The sequence below is a fragment of the Thermobia domestica genome, chromosome 4 (genome assembly GCF_964235325.1).
Source record: "Thermobia domestica chromosome 4, izTheDome1.hap1.1, whole genome shotgun sequence".
In the NCBI taxonomy this organism is placed as follows: Eukaryota; Metazoa; Arthropoda; class Insecta; order Zygentoma; family Lepismatidae; genus Thermobia; species Thermobia domestica.
In genome coordinates this window covers 319,635,236-319,661,182 of record NC_137457.1, presented here as the reverse complement: position 1 = coordinate 319,661,182, position 25,947 = coordinate 319,635,236, and the positions used below count along the sequence as shown (strand labels likewise).

The following is a 25,947-nucleotide window of genomic DNA, read 5'->3' as shown; positions in this document are numbered from 1 at the left end:
GAGGGTGTACTTTTTGGTATTCAAAGTCCGCTTGTAGTTCAGCTAATGTGTTTATTTGGGAATGATTAAATAATATAACCCCAATATATCGGGTGAGAAAAATAAATATGGCAACTACGGAAATCTAGATGTTCGTCTGTAAAAAAGAAAATTTATCAAATACAAAATTCGAAATGTTTTGTTTTTGGTTTGATATCACAACAACTCATAAATAGTTATTAAATCGGATCATAATTAACTTATTCAATTTCTGAGGGATGTGTTTACGCGGGGAATAAGTAGAATTCAATTAATATTAGCGACAATAGAATTAATATGTTGTAATTATAAGAGAAGATTATTTATCGATCAGTTGTATAGTGTATATACACCTTAGAAAACTGGAAATTTTCTATTCATCTGTCACTCTTCACTTTACGAAACAGTTGTACTATTGTAGAGGACTCGGCTTAACAGCTGCCTCATAGTTAATTCACCCGATGAGGTGAAAATATAGAAAGTAAGAAAGTCAGGTAATTAATTACCTTTTCGTATTATTTTCGTATTGTAAGTTTATCGTGACTAAGCCAGTGTACGTTCTGCTTTAAAATAATTAGTCACATGCCCTTAACTTAGTCAAAGATTCTGAATACACTTATCATAAGCATGCGTTAATCAAATCCTTAGTATGGCTCTAATCATACCTCAAAATGACTCTCCATAAGGCCCAATATCTTTAATCCATCAAAGGTCAAACATGCACGAGTAATTCTCAGCACATTAAGCATATAAATTTTCCTCTGTCAGAATTTTGATTAATTAGAATCTCGCAACAAAATTCTCTTGCATTTAGCGGGGATAAGGTTTAGAATTAAATTATAACTATTTTTCTCCATTTAACGTTTAGATTGAGACTAGGAAATATCCTGTCTCACACGGTCTGAACAGTTTGACCATACTTTTCGAAATTAATGCTTATTATATGCGTTGCATTTATTTCACTCAAAAGCTAACCTGTTAATTTAAGATATCACTAAACTTATTCTTGAAGTAAGTTTATGAGAGCGATCACTAAACTAGCCCTTCCCTTCTACAACACAAAGAGGAAGAGTCCGATCATTATATTATAAAATTTTCATAATATGCATAGAATGTAATTCAGAAATTTTTGGTGACGCATTGCACACAAGAGTAAAACTGAATAAAAGCAATAAAATACAATTTTAAATATTTTAATATGATTTTATTTTGTAATAGCAGTACCATTGAATTTACAATAGAATTAATTTTATGAAAGCTGTCAGAATAATCAGGATGAAAAACTGTGGCGGCTTATTTCTGTTGCAATGATCACATGTCAGTCCGTGTATTTCCAGATATACTTTCACTTGGTCTGGATAACGACACGTTGTATCTATAAGAAAATTACATGAACATAAAATCTGTAACATTTTATAGTGAATGGAAACCACAATACACACACACACTAAGAATTTTACAACACCATGAAGATTAAGAACAAGGTTGCGGTATATCATCATCATCATTATCTCTCGTTATTGGTCGGTATTCTGCTATTATTGGTAAGATCACTTGCCCCATCTGAGAATCTTCTATGCTCCATGGTTTTTCGCTAACCTCTTCGTCTTCACTTATGATTTTTCTGTTTTGAAAAATGAAATGAAATCTTTGAGTTTTACGTCCCACGGTTATGCCGGTTAGGCTTAAGGAGGCGGAGATGATGAGTAATGAATGAAAGGGTGGAATGAAGAAAGTGGGAGGAAACGGAAGAACCCCGAGAAAACCCACGCGCACGGTGTTTGTCCACCACAGTAGTAGTCCCCGACGTATGCGCGAATGACTCATCCTCACTCTCTTTTACGACCAGGGTGAAAGGTCAATGACCTGGCCCGGGGTCAATGACCTAGGGGTACCTAGGACCACCCCCTCTAAATTTTGGCAGGGGTACCTTGGCCCACCCCCTAAATTTTGGCAGGGGTACATAGGACCACCCCCCTTAAATTTTGGAAATTGCCAAATCTAAAAATTTGGTATGGTAGCCTAGGACCATAGTATGTACCTCTATCAGTATTGGGGGTCTATGTCGTTCCCTTTTATGGGTAAAAAATTGCCAAAAATTCAAATTTCGGGGGTTTTTGACCTAATTTATCCCCTTGGATGAGGTATTATTATCCTATATAGTTATATGGGCGTATACAGGGGTCCATTACCTTTCATAACATATGGGTATATTAATGCACCCCTTGAAAAATTTGGGAGGGGTACGTTTGCCCACCCCTTCAATTTTGGAAATTGCCCAATTTCAACATTGGGTATTATAGTACAGGACCCTAATATGTATCATGATAAATTTGGGTGGTCCACCTCATTCCCTTCTAGGGGTATAAAATTGCCAAAATATAAACGTAAGCAATACGTTGTACCACGTGTTTGGTCTTTTGGCCCAATTTGTCCTCTTGGATGAGGTCCTATTACCTTATATGGTTATATGGTCATGTATAGGGGTCCATTACCTATCATAAGACATGGGTATATTAATGCACCCCTTGAAAAATTTGGGAGGGGTACCTTGGCCCACCCCTTCAATTTTGGAAATTGCCAAATCTAAAAATTTGGTGTGGTAGCCTAGGACCATAGTATGTACCTCTATCAGTATTGGGTGTCTATGTCGTTCCCTTTCATGGGTAAAAAATTGCCAAAAAATTTAAATTTCGGGGTTTTTTGACCTAATTTATCCCCTTTGATGAGGTATTATTACCCTATATAGTTATATGGACGTATACAGGGGTCCATTACTTTTCATAACATATGGGTATATTAATGCACCCCTTGAAAAATTTGGGAGGGGTACCTTGGCCCACCCCTTAAATTTTGGAAATTGACCAATTTAAACATTGGGTATTATAGTACAGGACCCTAATATGTATCATGATAAATTTGGGCGGTCCACCTCGTTTCCTTCCAGGGGCACAAAATTGCCAAAATATAAACGTAAGCAATACGTTATACCACGTGTTTGGTCTTTTGGCCCAATTTATCCTCTTGGATGAGGTTCTATTACCTTATATGGTTATATGGTTATGTATAGGGGTCCATTACCTATCATAAGACATAGGTACATTTGTGCACTCCTTTAAAAATTTGGGAGGGGTACTTTGGCCCACCCCTTAAATTTTGGAAATTGCTCATTTTATATATTTGGTATTATAGTACTGGACCCTAACATGTATTATGATAAATTTGGGTAGTTCACCTTGTTCCCTTTTAGTACAGGACCTCATTATGTATCATGATAAATTTGGATGGTCCATCTCGTTCCCTTTCATGGGTACGAAATTGCCAAATTTAGGTACAACCACGTGTTTGTTTTTTGATTTAATTTATTCCCTTGGATGAGGTCCTATTACCTTATATGGTTATATGGCCATGTATAGGGGTCCATTTCCTATCATAAGACATAGGTACATTTTTGCACGCCTTTAAATTTTTGGGAGAGGTACCTTCGCCCACCCCTTTAATTTTGGAAATTGTTCAATTTAAACACTTGGTATTACAGTATAGGACCCTAATATGGATCACTATAAATTTGGGTGGTCCACATCGTTCCCTTTTTAGGGGTACAAAATTGCCAAATTTTAGTACAACCACGTGTTTGGTCTTTTGGCCCAATGTATCCTCTTGGATGATGTCCTATTACCTTATATGGTTATATTGTAATGTATAGGTGTTCATTTCCTATCATAAGACATAGGTACATTGGTGCATCCCTTTCAATTTTAGGAGAGGTACGTACCTTGGCCCGCCCCTTAAATTTTGGAATTTTTTTGATTTAAGCATTCGGTATTATAGTACAAGACCTTAATATGTATCATGATAAATTTGGATGGTCCACATCGTCCACTTTCATGGGTACGAAATTGCCAAAATATAAACGTAAGCAATACGTTGTACCACGTGTTTGACATTTTGACCCAATTTATCTCTTGGATGAGGTCCTATTACCTTATATGTTTATATGGTTATGTATAGGGGTCTATTCCCTATCATAAGACATAGGTACATTTGTGCACCCCTTTAAAATTTGTTAGGGGTACCTTGGCCCATCCCTTAAATTTTAGAAATTGCTCATTTTTATATATATTTGGTATTATAGTACTGGACCCTAACATGTATTATGATAAATTTGGATGGTTTACCTCGTTTCTCTTTCATGGGTACATGTTATATGGGTATGTACAGAGGTTTATTACCTTTATATGTTTATGTTCCCTTTTAAATTTGGGGACTTATCAAATAACAAAATTCGGTAAACCTTTTTCTAGGACCCAATGTATCCTCTTGGATGAGGTCCTATTACCTTATATGGTTATATTGTAATGTATAGGTAGATGTTGGTGTTCCTCTTATGGCCAAATATTCAAAATTTAAAGGTTATTGACCGGCTTTATTATTGAATAAGTACAGGATTTATTACTTTTTCATAACACACAGGTGTATTTGTGTACCAATCTTAAATTTTGGGAGGGGTACATTTCTTATTGTCATAGCAATAATTGGTAATGGTTCTTAAAATTGGATAGTATCTCATTCATTGGGTAAATCATTGTGATCACGTGATCAGGACATTGGAACATTGAAACTTTGTAGGATAATTTGAGAATTGCGTCATTGGTTTTGATTATTCCCGCCAAATATAAACGTAAGCAAGACGTTGTACCACGTGATTGTCCTTGATGAGGTAGTGTACAGGGATTCATTTCCTTTGTTGTGGTACTTCTTAAGTTTGAGTACACACACACTTCTAGAAAACAGTTGGTTCTACTCAGGTAAACAATTGACGGACATTATTGACATTATTGAACATATAATGATATGATTAACTCTAAGACTTAGGTATATCAAGAGAAGTATTCTTTAAATTTGGGAATGGTGATAAACAGAATTTTAACATAAGGTGCGAAATTTGAAACAATACATTGAACTTTAGTCACAGCTCATAGTCTAAGATCTTTGGTGGTGATTGATTTGAAATCTGATAGCTAACCTTATTGAATTTTATGACTCATAGACGAAAGGCAATACATGCTACAACACTGGCAAAGTTATTATTAATGCAATTTGATTGGTTGATCACTATCTGTCGTGCAATCTGATTGGCTGATCACTATCTTTCGTGCAATCTGATTGGTTGATGATTTTCAAATCTTTGCTGTATTCAGTTTTAAGTTTTGTTTAACATTTAAAAATCTTGGTTTCGTTCAACATTTTGCACTCACTGATAAATATGATCAAAACCGTTTATTTGTTAATCGAATAGTTAAAAACCGGATAAAGTTTGACGGTTAACCGTGAAACGTAAAATTTTTTGCTTGAAACTTTTTGTTTAAAAATTCTTGCTTTCAAATTTTTGTTTGATTTTTTTTTGTTTCAAAATTTGGTTTGACATTTTTCGTTTCCAAATTTTTTGTTTCAAAATTTTTTGTTTAAAAATTTTTCGTTTGAAATTTTTTGTTTGAAAATTTTTGTTCGAAAATTTTGTTTAAAATTTTTTGTTTGAAATTTTTCGTTTCCAAATTTTTTGTTTGAAATTTTTTGTTTCAAAATTTTGTTTGAAATTTTTTTCGCTTCAAAATTTTGTTTGAAATTTTTTTCGTTTCAAAATTTTGTTTCAAAGATTTTTGTTTGAAATTTTTGTTTCAAAGTTTGGTTTGACATTTTTAAAAGTTTGTGCACTCATTAGTAAAGAACCGGAACTGTTTAGAGCAAAAACCTCTGGCAACATTGTGGTGCAATAGTACATGTCAGAACATGATAATGCAACGTCATCAGTTTTGCATCATATATAAGTATCGTTCGAGTTAGTATTCATGATAACGTCATCATGGCTACTTGTCTGCAGTTTCTAAACACACGTGATGTGATGAAATCATTTACCAAGATTACTGATTTACAACAGAATGTACCTTATAGAATCTTAGCTAGCCAAATGATCCCTACAAAGTTTGGAGTAAGAATCGTAGTGAAGCTTGAAAATGATAAGAATATAATTTTACCAGCAAGATATTTACCCATGGAACCGTCAAAACAAGAAGAACTGCTGCGTTTCTTAAATACTGGATCTGTATCTTTATGTTACAAAGGATTCTTGGGTCGAAGTCATCAATTTGAATTTAGTACACAGCCAGATTCGTCAGCAAAATCATGAATCAGCACATTTCTTTCCAATGACGTCAGCTGTAGTTGTATGAATGTGGTTGGTCGGCATGACGTCAGCAACTGTGATGAAATCATGAATCAGCACATTCCTTACCAATGACGTCAGCAATAACTATAAACCAGCAAATACAGTGTCATCCCACGAAATCATTTGAGCAAGTGCTTTTCAGGAGGAAAGATGTGTACTTCTAACGATAAAGAGTTCATCTTCGCAAGCTATTATCCAATAAATATATTTCAAACAAAGCATGTGATGATTGGTATCAGTGCTAGAACATTTGAACCTGTGATTCGATTGGGCAAAGCAGAACAATTTGGTGTACAACTGACCTGTGAAGAATGGCAAATATTATGTTCACGAATCGACCAAATGAACGATTATTTTCATGATGAGCTAAATGTGACCATAGTCAAATCATTAGGCTCAAATCATGAAGTGGTGCTGCGTACAGTCCTCGAAGAGAAGATGGTGCTGTTACGTAAGAAGAGTACATTCCATGTCCCTCGCAATATGGTGTATCTAACGGAAACTGAATGGAACAAATTTATCAGCGTATTTCAGTGTGTGAAACATGCAGTGGAAATGTGCAACAAAACAAGTATATTCCTGAAAAAGTACTATTTTGAAAAATGTGTTATGCATATTGTACAACATGTATCTAGATATTGTGATGGTTGTCAACAGCGTTCGTGGGTGCATACCTGTATTGATAAACAGTTTATTTGTGATCAAATGGACATTGAGTTTCCACCAATTGATATCGCATTAGACCTTAAAAGACTTCAATTGGAATTAAAATTATATGCTAAAGACAAACTATTGCAAGAAGTTCAAAATACACTGTATCGACAATATCCAGAACCACTATCTGGTATGGATGTATGTGGAGTGTAATAAAATGATCCATTTCAATGAATTGTGTTTTCATTTCAAGTACAACCCCGTGTACTATTGCACCACAATGTTGTCAAAGGTTTTTGTTCTAAACAGTTCCAGTTCTTTACTAATAAGTGCACAAACTTTTAAAAATATCAAACCAAACTTTGAAACAAAAATTTCAAACAAAAATCTTTGAAACAAAATTTTGAAACGAAAAAAATTTCAAACAAAATTTTGAAACAAAAAATTTCAAACAAAAAATTTGGAAACGAAAAATTTTAAACAAAAAATTTTAAACAAAATTTTCGAACAAAAATTTTCAAACGAAAAAAATTTCAAACAAAAATTTCAAACGAAAAAAATCTCAAACCAAATTTTGAAACGAAAAAATTTTCAAACAAAAAATTTCAAGCAAAAAAATTTTACGTTTCACGGTTAACCGTCAAACTTTATCCGGTTTTTAACTATTCGATTAACAAATAAACGGTTTCGATCATATTTATCAGTGAGTGCAAAATGTTGAACGAAACCAAGATTTTTAAATGTTAAACAAAACTTAAAACTGAATACAGCAAAGATTTGAAAATCATCAACCAATCAGATTGCACGAAAGATAGTGATCAGCCAATCAGATTGCACGACAGATAGTGATCAACCAATCAAATTGCATTAATAATAACTTTGCCAGTGTTGTAGCATGTATTGCCTTTCGTCTATGAGTCATAAAATTCAATAAGGTTAGCTATCAGATTTCAAATCAATCACCACCAAAGATCTTAGACTATGAGCTGTGACTAAAGTTCAATGTATTGTTTCAAATTTCGCACCTTATGTTAAAATTCTGTTTATCACCATTCCCAAATTTAAAGAATACTTCTCTTGATATACCTAAGTCTTAGAGTTAATCATATCATTATATGTTCAATAATGTCAATAATGTCCGTCAATTGTTTACCTGAGTAGAACCAACTGTTTTCTAGAAGTGTGTGTGTACTCAAACTTAAGAAGTACCACAACAAAGGAAATGAATCCCTGTACACTACCTCATCAAGGACAATCACGTGGTACAACGTCTTGCTTACGTTTATATTTGGCGGGAATAATCAAAACCAATGACGCAATTCTCAAATTATCCTACAAAGTTTCAATGTTCCAATGTCCTGATCACGTGATCACAATGATTTACCCAATGAATGAGATACTATCCAATTTTAAGAACCATTACCAATTATTGCTATGACAATAAGAAATGTACCCCTCCCAAAATTTAAGATTGGTACACAAATACACCTGTGTGTTATGAAAAAGTAATAAATCCTGTACTTATTCAATAATAAAGCCGGTCAATAACCTTTAAATTTTGAATATTTGGCCATAAGAGGAACACCAACATCTACCTATACATTACAATATAACCATATAAGGTAATAGGACCTCATCCAAGAGGATACATTGGGTCCTAGAAAAAGGTTTACCGAATTTTGTTATTTGATAAGTCCCCAAATTTAAAAGGGAACATAAACATATAAAGGTAATAAACCTCTGTACATACCCATATAACATGTACCCATGAAAGAGAAACGAGGTAAACCATCCAAATTTATCATAATACATGTTAGGGTCCAGTACTATAATACCAAATATATATAAAAATGAGCAATTTCTAAAATTTAAGGGATGGGCCAAGGTACCCCTAACAAATTTTAAAGGGGTGCACAAATGTACCTATGTCTTATGATAGGGAATAGACCCCTATACATAACCATATAAACATATAAGGTAATAGGACCTCATCCAAGAGATAAATTGGGTCAAAATGTCAAACACGTGGTACAACGTATTGCTTACGTTTATATTTTGGCAATTTCGTACCCATGAAAGTGGACGATGTGGACCATCCAAATTTATCATGATACATATTAAGGTCTTGTACTATAATACCGAATGCTTAAATCAAAAAAATTCCAAAATTTAAGGGGCGGGCCAAGGTACGTACCTCTCCTAAAATTGAAAGGGATGCACCAATGTACCTATGTCTTATGATAGGAAATGAACACCTATACATTACAATATAACCATATAAGGTAATAGGACATCATCCAAGAGGATACATTGGGCCAAAAGACCAAACACGTGGTTGTACTAAAATTTGGCAATTTTGTACCCCTAAAAAGGGAACGATGTGGACCACCCAAATTTATAGTGATCCATATTAGGGTCCTATACTGTAATACCAAGTGTTTAAATTGAACAATTTCCAAAATTAAAGGGGTGGGCGAAGGTACCTCTCCCAAAAATTTAAAGGCGTGCAAAAATGTACCTATGTCTTATGATAGGAAATGGACCCCTATACATGGCCATATAACCATATAAGGTAATAGGACCTCATCCAAGGGAATAAATTAAATCAAAAAACAAACACGTGGTTGTACCTAAATTTGGCAATTTCGTACCCATGAAAGGGAACGAGATGGACCATCCAAATTTATCATGATACATAATGAGGTCCTGTACTAAAAGGGAACAAGGTGAACTACCCAAATTTATCATAATACATGTTAGGGTCCAGTACTATAATACCAAATATATAAAATGAGCAATTTCCAAAATTTAAGGGGTGGGCCAAAGTACCCCTCCCAAATTTTTAAAGGAGTGCACAAATGTACCTATGTCTTATGATAGGTAATGGACCCCTATACATAACCATATAACCATATAAGGTAATAGAACCTCATCCAAGAGGATAAATTGGGCCAAAAGACCAAACACGTGGTATAACGTATTGCTTACGTTTATATTTTGGCAATTTTGTGCCCCTGGAAGGAAACGAGGTGGACCGCCCAAATTTATCATGATACATATTAGGGTCCTGTACTATAATACCCAATGTTTAAATTGGTCAATTTCCAAAATTTAAGGGGTGGGCCAAGGTACCCCTCCCAAATTTTTCAAGGGGGTGCATTAATATACCCATATGTTATGAAAAGTAATGGACCCCTGTATACGTCCATATAACTATATAGGGTAATAATACCTCATCAAAGGGGATAAATTAGGTCAAAAAACCCCGAAATTTAAATTTTTTGGCAATTTTTTACCCATGAAAGGGAACGACATAGACACCCAATACTGATAGAGGTACATACTATGGTCCTAGGCTACCACACCAAATTTTTAGATTTGGCAATTTCCAAAATTGAAGGGGTGGGCCAAGGTACCCCTCCCAAATTTTTCAAGGGGTGCATTAATATACCCATGTCTTATGATAGGTAATGGACCCCTATACATGACCATATAACCATATAAGGTAATAGGACCTCATCCAAGAGGACAAATTGGGCCAAAAGACCAAACACGTGGTACAACGTATTGCTTACGTTTATATTTTGGCAATTTTATACCCCTAGAAGGGAATGAGGTGGACCACCCAAATTTATCATGATACATATTAGGGTCCTGTACTATAATACCCAATGTTGAAATTGGGCAATTTCCAAAATTGAAGGGGTGGGCAAACGTACCCCTCCCAAATTTTTCAAGGGGTGCATTAATATACCCATATGTTATGAAAGGTAATGGACCCCTGTATACGCCCATATAACTATATAGGATAATAATACCTCATCCAAGGGGATAAATTAGGTCAAAAACCCCCGAAATTTGAATTTTTGGCAATTTTTTACCCATAAAAGGGAACGACATAGACCCCCAATACTGATAGAGGTACATACTATGGTCCTAGGCTACCATACCAAATTTTTAGATTTGGCAATTTCCAAAATTTAAGGGGGGTGGTCCTATGTACCCCTGCCAAAATTTAGGGGGTGGGCCAAGGTACCCCTGCCAAAATTTAGAGGGGGTGGTCCTAGGTACCCCTAGGTCATTGACCCCGGGCCAGGTCATTGACCTTTCACCCTGGTCGTAAAAGAGAGTGAGGATGAGTCATTCGCGCATACGTCGGGGACTACTACTACCACAAAGTTCACTTGGCGGGGGCTGGGATCGAACCCGGGACCCCAAGCACCAGAGGTGAACGCTCTACCACTGAGCCACCGCGGCCCCTTTTCTGTTTTGAATTCATCCATCAATTGTAGTCAGGGACGTACGTAGGAGGTGGGTCCTAGGGGTCCGGACCCCCCACCCCCCACCCCCGAAATTTCGACTTTTGTGTAAATTTAGCCTATTTTTAGGGGCAATTTTAGGAAGTTTAATATAAAATACCCTCATATAGAGTTAGGACCCCTCCCGAAATAAATTTCTGCGTACGCTGCTGATTGTAGTCTCCCTCGTCCCTCCCCGTTTCTCCTCCTACCACACCCTCTACCACATCCCTCCTGATACAGTTTCTTCTTAGCCAATGTCTCAACCAGCTTCTGTTCCTCTTTTCAACAATATCTAAAACTGTTCTATTCTCTCTCACCATTTCCAACACCTTCTTATTCATTTTCTTTGCTCGACCCAACAAAATTTCTCCGTTCTTCTCCACATCCACATTTCAAAAACTTCTAGTTATTTTTAATCCCTTTTGCGTAATGTCCGTGTTTCTAACACATACACTACGATACTCCACATAAAGCATTTTACGAGTCTTTTTCTCAGCCCTTTATTCAAGGTTCCACAAAATAGACTTTTCTTTCTCCTTAAAGGTTTTATTTGCTATTCCTATCCTCGCTTTTATTTTACGATCGCACTTCATATCATTACTACCCAGGTATCGAAAACTAATTACCTGTCGTATTTTAACCCCTCCTATTTCTATACTTAATACCGACCGCTTCGTTCCAATCACCATGCCTTTTGTCTTTCTAACATTTAGAAAAAAAATATACTTTCATCCCATATTCTTCACAGACCTTCCTCAAGTTTTCTAACATGTTACTGATTTTCTTTTCAGATTCCACAACAAATGCCATATTATCTGCAAACCGTATATACCTAAACATTCTATCTCCTACCCATCTCCGAATACCATTCATTATATAGGCTCTTTTTCACTATCTCTTCTAGATAGATATTTAATAATGTTGACACAGCAATCTTGTTGAATTTCCCTTCCCATTACATCCTCCTCTGTCATTTCCTTCCCTATTGTAACATTTACTTGTTGGTTCATATATAAGTTTCGCATGAGTCTCTGATCTTTCCATTCCAACCCAACTTTCTTTAGGACTGCCAATAACAATTCCTAATTCACGCGATCTAAAAGCCTTTTCTAGATCAATAAATACAACATACATCTCTTTCCCTTTCTCTATATACTTTCATCGATTGTCCTTAATAATCCAATTGCATCTCTTGTGCCCTTACTTCTCCTGAACCCGAACTGGTTCTTCCTCAAGTGTTTTTATTCGTACTTTCATACAATCTTCTGTTCAGTATTGGAAGCAAAATTTTTGCTGCATGCGGTCTGAGACTAATAGTTCTATAATCCTCACATCTCTCTGGTTCGATTCTTACTCATTGGTAACATGATCGTCTTCAGGAAATCTTTTGACCACTCTCCTGTTTCACATATCAGACTCAGAACAATTCTTTCTTGCCCTTATCTCCCATAGATATTCTTAATGATTCGATTGCTATATTATCTATCCTGATTGGCTTTCCATTCCTAATCTCGGATATAGCTTTTTGAAACTCATCCTGAAGAATACTGAACCCTTTGTCATTCTCATGTACTTCAATTCCTGCTTCAACATCTAGGCTACATAGTTTATTCTTACTCCTATATGTCCTCAACATCAGTGGCGTCCCAGGAAAATTTTCTAGGGGGACCATCTTCATAGTTGCTATATTACGTCTGGCATTTAATATACGCGGTTTGCTATATTACGTATATATTTTCGTGAGCCAGGGGGTGCCCCCCCCCCTTCTGGCGCCCATGCTCAACATATTGTTTCCATCTTCTCAAGATTTCACTCTTTTTGCTGACTACCTTCCCATTCTTATTCGATATTGTCATCGTAATAACTCGTTGCGATATATGGTTAACATTTGTATTTTGCATTAAATTAATAAAAATAGCACTTATTATATTGGTGCTATTTGTAATGAATACAAATGTAAGTTTTTTATATATAAATATTATTTTAATACTTTAAAAGCTCTTATTCTAGTACCAAGATTTAATTATCACTACATGTGCTTGCATAGATAAAGAATGTGGCTTACAAGATAACACACGTATTCATTTATATATAAAGGAAGTCCTGACTGACTGATCAATGCAAAGGCCAAACCGCTTAAGCTAGAAACTTGAAATTTTGACCGTGCATATAATTTGTGACGTAAGATACCACTGAGGAAGGATTTTTGGAAATTAAATGGGGGAAGAAGGAAATTAGGGCGTTTTTTCCTGTAAAGTCAGTGTTTCCCATCCGGTGTGCCGTGAATGGGCCGCTGGTGTGCTGCGAGGAATCGAAACAAAATTATTAATTTTATAGCAATCAAATTGCAAAACGTAGGGAAAAATGTATATTTGTATTTCACATTACTATGAACCTCTACTATGAATCTACAATTTTAAGTTTCATACCGTGTTACTTTTCTGTACATTTCTAATGTTGAAAAAAAGTATTTGTTATCATTGTTATGACCATTATTGCTTTTTAATTGTTGCAGACTATTTCGTAACTTGAAAATTTAAAATATCATTCAATCCTTTCGACAAATTACCTATATTTGTGTTTTAAAAGTAAATGAGATTTGTTTGTTCTTTCGTTATTTAGTGATTTTTCTTCTTAGTAAAAGGTTGGATACAGTTTTAAAAAAGAAAGCGTATTTTTAAAAACTTGAGTCCAATATTTCATTGCAATTGTTTTCTATTTTTAAATTAGAATGAAAAATAAACATAATGATTTACCACGGGGAAAAAACAGTGATCGAGCTTTCTTCTCTGTAAGAAGATCAATAATCATAGAAAAATACCACTGTGTTTTATATTTACAAATAATATCTATGAGTGTGCCGCGAGAATCCAAGTAACACTCGCAGTGTGCCGCAAGTTGAAAAAGGTTGAGAAACGCTGCGGTATAGTATCAAAATACGCCCCTTTGTTGATGTTTTCAACGTACGAAATTTTAACATGTGCTATTCGTTAGTTTAAAAGTTCCAGAGCGTTTCGAGATAAATGATCTAATCTACCGGTCATGGATGACACAATGAGTTAACCGCTAGTTCCATGTTTTCTGGACAACGTATTAAACCTGTGATAAGCCATAGACTTACTTATAGAAATAACTTACCTGAGCAATATAATGCATTATGAGTAGCGTTAGTAAACAGGAAAATGGGTTGGCATTGCGTAACATATTTGTGCCCATCACATGCGTTGGAAATGGAGTATTCCAAGTTATCCTCTTCTGGAATGGAGTGGCATTCCACGTCTGATTGAAACTCAGCCTGCGATGAATTATAAAATTTTCTGGAGAAGCAAGGCTTTACGGTTCCCATATTGCTTGCAGTTATCTGAAAGTAGTCATACATATATATGTATGTACACTCATGTCCAAAATGATTGTCGCATATCTATAACTGTCTTCTTGTAAGAATATAATTGATAATGATTTTGCAGGGTACTTTTAATACTGAAACTATGTGTATAATCGGGAAATGTATATTTGTGGTAAATTTCATAGGAAAAGAATTATAAATACGAAAATTAGAATGAGTAAAACAAAATGTTGCTAAATGGACAAGAAAGTTGTATTTTCGTTTTATTGTTCTTATTTACTGCTCTTTTGACATGAAATTTTCCACATACATGTCTTTGCCGATTATACACATACTAACATTATAAGAAGTACTTGCGAATTCGTTACCAAATTATATTCTTACAACAACATATTTATAGACAAGCGACAATAATTTTGGACATGAGTGTACATATATAGAGATGTGTCAGTAAATTATACTATTACGTATACAACACGAGGAAGTTAAGATGTGCTACTATATTTATAAACCTTATGCACACTGAACAAAAGCAAAATTTTTACAATTTTACTGTAGAGCATTAAAAATATAATGAAAAGTTCACCTCTTTGGAGCACGTGTGATCTCTACAACGACCTTTGTATAGTTAGTCCAAATCTATTATATAAAAGAGAACGTACAAAATCCTTTGTTCCCTCATCACGCTAATACGGCTGAACCGATTTCTTTCATTTTTGGGGGGTTATTAGGATTTGGACCCTAGATGGTTTTTATCATATCACTTTAATTTTTAATTAACAATGTCTTGAGATAATTGACCATTCAGGTGTCCACGTATTTATATGCAACCCGCATGACCGTTAACTCGGCGGGTTAACATAAATGACAGGCGATATACAGCGGAAAATAGCTTGAATCATCTGTTTAAAATTTTTTAATTGATTTGCTTATTTTTACAGACACTTTTACAATATGCCAGCACCGGGATGACCGCAGCGAAGCGGGGCGGGTTAACATAAATGACAGGCGATATAATGTTAAGATTTACTGCAATCTTCTATGGTTTTTTATCATATCACTTGAAAGCGAAAAAGTAAAAATTATCTAAGTAACAAAGTTTATTGCGTTCCGGGGTGACCGCAGCGAAGCGGGGTGAACGCTGCTAGTATTGATATAATCAGAATGTCCACTAAATTTTTAAAAAGTAGTAAATTCTTTAAGTGACATAATCGATCATTAAAATTTATCACTTGTCTGTTTATTCTACTATTATATGTCTACCTGTTGTTCTCAATACTGTAAATGGTTACCTTTACCTGCAGTATTCTCTATAAATAAATTAAATAACTAATGTGAATATATTGCCTTTCTTAAAAAAAAAAAAATCTCATCAGTGTTTAACTACACTAAGAAGATATAGAAAGAAGGTAGAAATAAGCTTATTCGCTTATCAACAGTTTGTAAACAAGTTGTGGAAGTATTTTGTACATTATGTTCAATAATTGTTCGTATAAAGGTGACCAGCGAAAGTTTTGTCGCTTTTTGTGGAGATCTGTGTTCCATTGGCCCTCACACCGTGAGTTGAATGCGAATGGACATAAAGCAAATGCCAGTTGTTGGTGTGGGTATATCCAACATACTATCTGGTTGTGGCAGTTCAGTTACACCTTGAACTTGCGTAAGGATAGGGTGAACATCGGACCTCCACTGAGCGTCATAAGGACGTGTATGCTGTACGAGTTCAAACTGGGGTCAAACGCTGCTGCAGCGAGGCACAGAATATGCCAGGCTTTTAGTGAGGGTGTCGTGACTAAGCGGACAGTGCAGTGGTAGTTTAACAAGTTTAAGAATGGTAACGAAACAGTGCAAGACGCGTCACGTGCAGGAAGACCAATACATGTACAAAATGATGATCTTTAGGCAGCAATTGAGGTGAACAGTGGCCAAACATGTGACAAACTGGGCCTACAATTCAGTGTGAGCGGAGAAACCAGTCGGCAGCACCTCCATCAACTTGGAAAGCACTACAAGTTGGGTTGATGTGTCCCACGTGATTTGACTCCGGGCCAGAAGGCAATGCTAGCAGACGCCTGTGTTTCTTTGTTGTCTCGTCTGAGGAAGGAACCATTTCTGGGCAGGTTGTTGACATACGATGAGAAGTGGCTTCTGTACGAAGCTCCACGGCGTCGTCATCATTGGTTAGAACATCCCATGAACCGGTTCCAAAACAGGCAAAACTAGCACTGCACCAGAATATGTCCTGCTGCGTGTTTGGTGCACTGGTCACGGCATCGTGCATCGGGAACTGCTAGCAGCTGGTCAGAGCATGAATGCAACTGTACAGTCAGCAGTTGAGCCATGTTCAAGAAAAACTCAAAACTCTGGAGCCAGCACTTCTGAATTGCAAGGGGGCCCTCCTGTTACAGGACAACGCTAAACCTCACGTGGCTAGGATGATTCGGGACACCATTCTATGCCTTGGATGGGAAACACTATTGCATCCGCCATACTCCCCGGACATTGCACTGTCCGCTTATCACCTGTTCCATTCCTTGGACAATCACTTTAGAACACGTGGCCGAGCAGTTAGCGTATATGCCTTTGACATGGGAGACCTGAGTTAGATTCCCAATGAGTGCTCATGTGGTTCGAAAGCCACATTAAACTGTAGGTCTACGTCTCATATAGTCTTGCTGCTGAAAATGATGCTACAATTAAAATCAAATCAAAGCCAATGACGAACGTGCTTCCTCAAAGTTCTTAATCCGTGTTTTGACGAGAATGGTAGACGACACTGGATTTTTTACGTGCAATTAACGATTTCGAAATGCACATTAGGGTGACATGTAACTAACTATATATATGATTTTGTAATACGCCTTTTACACCAAACGCTCACAAAACACTGTTCTACAATTCAATTATAACCATAATCGGATTAAGAAGAGTCATTTGGATGTGGTAGGTCGCCTTGTGGACGATTAATGTAGAATTGAAATGCAGAGGCTTTACATCAAGTCAGAATAAAGTACTGCAATATTTTATATAAAAACCTATAAAAAATAGCCTTTAGGATGGCAGTTCCCCCACCGTCCCTTCCTGTGGATCCGCCAGTGATTACAACTAAATGATAATACAAAGGCTACAAAATGGCGATAGTGTAGGACTTCCAGATCTTAGATACGTTTCTCTGTAAGTTTCATGTCCTTCTGGTATATTTTAAGCTTATACTTTTTTATTTTTGCCGTAAAACGATTTCTTTCCTTTTCTTATATACTTACTCAACTAATTCAAACTAATAGTTCTGGACATTTTTACAATGTTTTTATAAGTTAGAGCAGGAAAAAAGTATTTTTTGAACTAAAGAAACTGATTTTTCACAGAAGGTCATTCATAAACATAAGCTACAAAAGCGGACCTAAATTAGATCGCTGAGGTACTCCTTATAACTGTATATATTCTGCAGATTTGCAGCCTTTACATACGAAGAACTTCCTTTATGTTTTCAAGTATGATTTAAATATTTTAATTAATTCAGAACAAAAGCTGAAATGATTGAGTTTGTAAACAACTTAGTTTGATTCATATTATCGAAGGCTTTGACAAAATCTATATAGATTACATCTATTGTACAGTAGAAAATGGTGTTTTCCAAACTTTGCTTCTGAAAACTGAAAGATTTATTTATTTCCTAATCTTATATTTATTATTATTTATTTTACCTTAAATTTGAGATTGCTAGCGCTGAAGAAGTATGCAGGATGAACTCGAAAGTATTTTGTTTGGCCAGGTGTAACGTAGTACTCGAATTTAGTCGTTCCATTATAGGTCGCTGGCATGTATTCCGTGTTCAAAGTTCCACAGCTGGGGTTTATTATCCGTCCTGGTACTGTAACCCAATAACAAGATGCTTTTATATTTATATTACATTTATTTGTAACATGCAACACAAAACGTCAAAATGAGACTGTGCAATATTTCTGTCTTGATTATTGCTCAGATATTAAATAGATATTCAATCGATACTTGCAACATTGAAGCATTGTTGTCAAAAATAACGAGCCTATCAATACAAGGTGTTTCAAAACAATACCGACAACGTTTGGGAGGTGATTCCTGACACCAAGATAAGACAAAAAGTATAGCCAATTCTGGGCGCACGAATGCTTCCTTTCGGAGTTATAGGGTGCCGAAAACAAGAAAAAATGAATTCTAAATGTAGACAGCTCCAGAACTATAGGACCTACCGCATTCGGGTCAAGACTTCACTTAGGAAGTAGTATGACCTGTCCAAATATCCAAGTTTCAGAATTCTGCGATACTTCCACAACATGTTTATACAGGTAGTTGGTGAGTATTTCGAATTATGTGCCCGTAGTTAAACTCCCTCTATAAAATAATGGTTCGTGAGTATCTTAGGATTCTGAAACATGTATTTTTGGATAGCGTACATATTAGTTCCTAAGTGAAATCTTGACCCGACTACGGTAGACTCCATAGTTTTGTAGCTATGTTTACGGCAGCCTATAACTCCGAAAGGAACCATTTGTGCACCGAGGTTGGTCTATACTTCTTGCCTTATCTTGGTGTCAGAAATCACCTCCCAAATGTTGTCGGTGTTGTTTTGAAACACCCAGTATATCTATTAAATTCGCAATTCTTACGTACATATTAACAATAGGGGCACGTGAAATTAACGACGTACTCCCATGCGCAAAAAAAATTGCGCGTATACTGTAACTCAAGATTTTTCGCATTTATTCCAGTTTCCTTACATTTATGGGTAAAATTCAGTTATTAGTATGTGGAGATAATAGAATGCAATCCATCTAAGGAGATATTTCCAAAATATATAATAAAATAATAAAAATATAAGCAAAAAACAAAATTATGCTCGGTTTTGTGTATACTGGCAACGATGATTTCCAGGGATTTTTTCAGTAGCAGATCACAATTGCGGAGGGAATTCAGTAGGGGAATCGAGAAGTTGGATCAAGGAATGGATAGTGGACTAATATGTTGCATTTATTGGTTGAAACCTAGTGTGTAGATTGCCTGCCAAATATAAATTAGCTTCTGTAACTAAGATGTCGTACGAAAATATAGAATTAAACAGAAAAACTCTTATCTTAAGGTTCGAAGCGATACGCACCATGGTTATGAAGATTATTTCTTTAAAAAAAGAGCGAACACAACGTAGCCTCCGTGGTTAGGTGGATAGAGTGGCGGAGTCGTAGTTATTTTATGATTTTGACACCACATCGAATCCCATCCCATCCCATTTTTTTTTTTTTTTTTTACAAAACATTATAATTTTCATGTTAATAAGAACCAAAGCAATATAATAAGGACAACTTACTGATATTTTGCTGTAATGACGTATTTATCCAGGATTAGAGAACTATTGTTAATAGCTATTGTTTTCTGTTCATGTTGTTGTATAATTTCTCTCATCCTGTTTTCTTGGGGAAAAAAACAATTTTGTCTCCAACGAAGTGTGAAGGATATATACGGACAGAAAAAGACATCTTAGTACCAAACGTGATTTATCGTGATGAAGTGGACTAGTTTGCCATTAATAAAAAGAAAAAAATTGAAGTTGGCTTTCCTTTAGGTTTTAGCTAAAAAGAAAAAAATTTTTTTTCTTTATAAGACTATACTTTATGAGGCAAGGTGTGTGATCATACAAACAAATTTAGCTAGGGAGTGAAAGATAATTGTTTATGCAAACATTTTACAGGTTTAGGTGCGTGAAACACCAATACACCATGGTCTCGCTTATCCGACCATCCTTTGTTCCACATACCATATGATCCGATATATCATTGCAAATAGCACCAATCGGCAAGAAGATCTGCAAGTTGTGGTCTTAATATATTTTTCATGCTGTCTACTCTATCGCCTAGCGCGCCCGTCTACACCTTGACTCATACGTCTATCATTCAGTGCAGACACGTATCCAGGTTTTCTATTCGGAGGGGGCCCAACACGAATCCTCGTAAGCACGTAATTCTAATGTTTTTAAATATCAATAATAATAATAATAATAATAATAATAATAATAATAATAATAATAATAATAATAATAATAATAATAATAATAATAATGCAACAGTTCTGTACCTCTCTTAAACTTTTTCCTACTTTTCATTTATAAATCGGTTTATTTTGGAAACTGCATTATAGCACAAACAAAATGAAACATATTTTCCAGAGAAATGTAACTAAAGAAAACTGTCTGCTACGTATATCACATAACAAAAATAGCAAGAAGACATGGAGTGTATCGTTCTAATATATTAAAGTTAAAAACAGAACGGAAACGAAATGTTAATCCTATTTAAAACTGTTCTTTAATTCCACCTGGTCAGTGGCGTATTTACGATTTTGTTTCGGGAGGGGCTTTGCTAACTTTTAGGGGGGGCTTTGCCTGGAAATGTGAAAATTCTGCAAGATATTTCATTTACTTTACTATACTAAGTAAGATTTCGTGGGGGGCTTAAGCCCGGAAGCCACCCCCCTAAATACGCCACTGCACCTGGTATAATGGCATTATGGTATGTTCTTAGAATTATAACAAGACAACAGCACATTGCCCAAAGTTTGGACACTGACTACTAGTAAACTGATATAAAAGAACCTCAAAAGGGTAAAGGCAAGTTTATTAAAAAGTGCTTGAGTTTCGGAGAGAGACAGCTCTCAGGCTCTCACGCTGGATACGTCCCTGATTCAGTGCAGTGCAGTTTGTTATAAAACATTATTATTAGATGCGTAATATGTAAAATTATATCATAAGTTTTAATTTTAATAGGTCTTTTCTTAACACATCCATATTATCCAGCGTTCTGCCTGCCTGTTTATGTCGGATAAGCGAAACTCTACTGTATTTCCAAAGCTAGCATATACATGAACTAGAATTGTATCGTCCTAGAACAGACAATAGTCTGAAATGCTTATATTAAAAGGCTGGAATAAAAAAGGCATAAGTACTGATTTGGAAGCGTGAGAACAAATTAAAAACAATTCAATATATTTCCTAGGTATCAGATTATCATCTTATTATGTCGATGTGTATTCTTTTTTAAACATAGTTTTAAAAGCTATACCATTCGCAATATTCCTGAGGAAATCGAAAGAAAAACTCCTAGTGCCTCTTATGGCAAAGCGGCTTAAGTGCATGGTCCGAAACCGATTCCCACGTTAAGGTATAGATAAACTTCCCGTACTTCAAAAATGCAAATCCGGGACGCTACTAAATTACGAGAATCTTTGAAATGCTTAAAACTGAAAGAAGTGTTGAATACTAATTTACTTTCCTCCATTAGATAGAGTTGTTCAAGTATTACGTTATCACATTTTTATTCACTTCACTAGATCTTCCAAGGACGCCACTTTTTTTTAAATTTGGGGGGGGGGGGGACATTCAAATACAGAAGATATATATATGAGAATTTTAAGACAAATTACACTCAAATAATGCCAAATATTGTATATTCATAAATACAAAGGAGGCCTACATGAGCTTTGAGCGGGCCCGGCCCCCCAGGATCGGCGCCCTTGCCTTCTTCCTAGTTAAGCAAACGTAAGCAGATGATTTACTCCCTCCCCCTGGTAAGCAAAATTGTTTTTTTTTTCCTCAAGTTCTGTTGTGTTTCGTGAAATAACAGCAGGAATTTCCTGATTACTTAACCATCTAAATGAATGTTTTCACTTAGAGCCATCCCGTCGATTCGCGTTGCCTAGGACTAAAATAAATTAAGGGTCAATAATGAAGATGAGACTTCAATATCAAACATGAAGAGACATGTGGATCGGAGATCTGTCTTTGTTCCAACTTTAATTTTTTCAAATCCATGATGGGAAATTATATTATGAGTACAATTTTCGAAATTAATAGTATACAATCGTAAAAATATCTTACAAAACGATGGTTTATTGCAAAATACTTTGACTCAAAGAATAAATTACAAGTAATAAACTTGTTACTTTTCCTGAAGAGTCTAAGTCGTGAATGAGACGGAAGCTGCCGAGCGTAGTGCTTGGAACGATTGCCTCAATTGTTCTACCTTCCCGTGGCGCAGCCTTGATTCGACTTGATCCTAAACGGATTATTCAGAAGTCGAAGTCGGAAGATGTTTCCCATTTTGCAAAACACTCTTGGTCGATTACAATCTGCCTCACTCGTGAGGAAACAATCCCATGCCATAAGCGTCGGTGGACCACCGATAGGCAACTAGTGACATGTCCCCAAAAATTGGCGGTCCCGCAGCCAAAAATTGGTCCCACTTTCGTTTTGAAAATTATACCACCACCGGCAGAGAAGCGACGGAACGCCAACGAACCACAAAATTATTCCCCTAAAATACGTTAAATCGCCTATATGCGTAATTTCTTTGCATCAAGATGAGTCTAAAAACATTTTTTAAAAAATAAAACGAAAGTGCCCTGAGCTGGGCGTGAACCATCAACCTTAGGGTTGCTAATTGCGTGTTCTTCGGAATTCGTCACGGAGGCGATTATGAAGACACAGCTTGTAGAGTGATAAATCGTTGAAGTCTTTTTAATATTTCTAATCAGAATGGTTCTTTAACCGTGTATATTTGAAGACAACTGTTCGGAATCAAATCAAATGCACTCGTCATGTAATTTTATAACAAAATAGCAAGCGTCTATTTATTTTTTTCATAGTTCTCCCATATTCACTTGCTAGTGATCGGCGACAGTTGCCAACTAAATTCATACAATTATACGCACCCACCTCAAGATTTTTCACTTCATGATGTAAAGGCAGGAGTTACTCTTGACCCCCGGAGCTCAAATATTGTCCTTATAATAACAATTCGTCAGGGAAAAATAATATATAATAATAACCGCATGCACATGACTGGCGATAGTTCATGTTGGTCCCTTTACGATTCTCCGTGACAAATCAAACGAGCGCGGACCAAAATGAAGTCCTCGTTCTTACGTTGTGGTAACTTCAATACCCCCGATTCTAGATATCTGCTTCGACTCGACGAATCCCTGCCACTAGTGGAACGCTAGCGGCAATCCTTCGACGCGTCGCTATATCGACAATCGCTATTTACCGGCAAGTGAGCCACTAGAAGTTGGCGACGTTTACGGCATGGGGAAGCTAATAAACAAAAATAATAATAATAATAATAATAATAATAATAATAAATCTAAAGCCTTATAAAAAAGTTTTCTGAAAAGTTACATCTAGCAAAATCATTTGTTGGTATTCCAGAACTGTGAATTCACCTTTATTCATAATTTACTTCTATCGTAGTTTTGATATGAGAATGATATGTCTGAAACTAACACAGGTCATTAATACTTTTTTTTTTTTTTTTTTGCTTTACGCAGATTTAGCAGTTTTACTTAACAGTCAGTCGATTTGGATCTGTGATATCAGAGTTTTAGAGCTTTCCTTAATTTTTTCATTTCTAAAAAAGTTTGCAACTAACACCATTAACGTATCTCTTTCGATATTTCCATATGTAATGGCTTGGTCACTCCCAGTATATTTCAAACAATAAAATATTTACGGTGTCTTACTCCATTAATCCGAACTACATTTTATATCCAACAACTCTGTGCATTTTCCCTTAAATCTGCAAACTTTCTACTAGGTTAAAACTCAGTATTTTCTATTTTCTTCCTTTCTTGCTAAAACGAAAGTGTTCTTTAGACAACCTCGAATGATGACTCTATACTACATTATGTTGCATAGGGCATTTTATGTAGCATATCATTTGACAGTTGGACACTTTCTTTTTATATTGAAAGCAACAGGGATTAAGTCCTTCTACACTTATATGATAAGTAAACACATTCTTTTTGATTCGTGGAATTGTGCCAATGCACTAAGTCCAGAGAGTTTTTAATTTAAGATAATAATAATAATAATAATAATAATAATAATAATAATAATAATAATAATAGTTATTATTATTATTATTATTATTATTATTATTATTATTATTATTATTATTATTATTATTATTATTTTATTATTGACTTAGGTTTTCCTGAATATTAAGCAATATTTCACAAAAAGCTGGTATTTTTAAACAAATGTGTTCGATATCAAGTTTTCATAAAAGTAGTCACTCTCTCCTATAAATAATTTCAGAGGGGCCGCGGTGGCTCAGTGATAAAGCGTTCACCTTTGGTGCATGGGATCCTTGGTTCGACCCCAGCTCGCACCAAGTGAATTTTGTGGTGGAGAAACACCATGTGCATGGGTTTTCTCGGAGTTCTTCCGTTTTCTCCCACTTTTTTCATTCCACCATTGCATTCATTTCTCATCATCATTGTGTCCTTTAGCCTAGCCGGTATAACCGTGGGTCGTAAAACTTAAAGATTTGATTTCAAATAATTCCAACCCAAACAGTTACAGGAAGTATGTCATTTCGAATAAAACAAACCACTCTATAAAATTCTGAGTATTATTATTTTTTATATATACAATTCTAGCGGACCTTATTTCTAAATCGAAGGGTAAGAAGACTAAATTCACTCTCTTATTATTATAAATTCATTTCAATTGAAGCAGTTAAAATAGTTGGGAAAAATTAGAAAGCCATACCCTATATTCCAGTGTGCCACAACCGGATAACGTGGCACACTGGCGTGCCCATTAAAATTAACAGTGTGACGCAAACTTTTACCTATTATTTACAAGAATATTTGTCGAGTTTATTTTATTTATTATTATGAACGATTTTTCCACGGATCAGCTCTCTGTATACAATTAAACAAGCAAGTATCACATTGAGGGAATGAGTGTAATTATTTACTTTAATAGTAATTGAAATGTATATATATATATATATATATATATATATATATATATATATATATATATATATATATATATATATACATATATATATATATATATATATATATATATATATATATATATATATATATATATATATATATATATATATATATATATATATATTTGTATTTTCTACCGGCAATAACTGCATCCGGTCTAGAAAGCTGGGACTAACAACAAAGGAACCCGATGTGCTAAACACACACCATCTACGCACTTCAATACACCAACGAAGGTGCAGACTATTCATGAATTAAGGTCTCTCACCCAATGTATTCTCCTAACATGTCTCTCAGCGATTACAACATTTTTTGGTATCTCAATCACTTCCTAGTAGGATAGGTTTACCTAGAGACCACTGATTAACCTGGTAGAAAAAAAATATTGGATGTTTTACTTTCTTACCTTTGGAGTTGACAGTCATCGGTTGGACAATCTCACACGCAAATATCTAATATTAACAACGTTTCTTCTATAATTTCGTAATATTGTATTATTTCTTTGTATTATTTATTAGGTTGGTTAGGCTTGTTTCAACACTTCTCTTTGCACCTACTTATTACCTATA

The 25,947-nt window shown here is 35.3% G+C and overlaps 1 protein-coding gene across 3 annotated transcripts in view; it reads right to left on the bottom strand.

Annotated features, from left to right (window-relative positions):
* Window positions 1–1,225: 1,225 nt before the first annotated feature.
* LOC145684366 (uncharacterized) overlaps window positions 1,226–25,947 on the bottom strand; it is an 81,626-nt gene continuing 56,904 nt past the window's right edge. For 2 of the 3 annotated variants that reach the window (XM_081756607.1, XM_081756606.1), the window contains exons 14-16: window positions 18,250–18,416; window positions 14,338–14,560; window positions 1,226–1,393 (exon numbers count right to left, since the gene is read on the bottom strand). In XM_081756607.1, the coding sequence (XP_081612733.1) occupies window positions 1,251–1,393; window positions 14,338–14,560; window positions 18,250–18,416 (533 nt within the window). In that variant the 3' untranslated portion in view covers window positions 1,226–1,250. Of the gene's footprint in view, window positions 1,394–14,337; window positions 14,561–18,249; window positions 18,417–25,947 lie in introns of those variants that run through there. The other variant, XM_081756609.1, reaches the window with a different exon arrangement.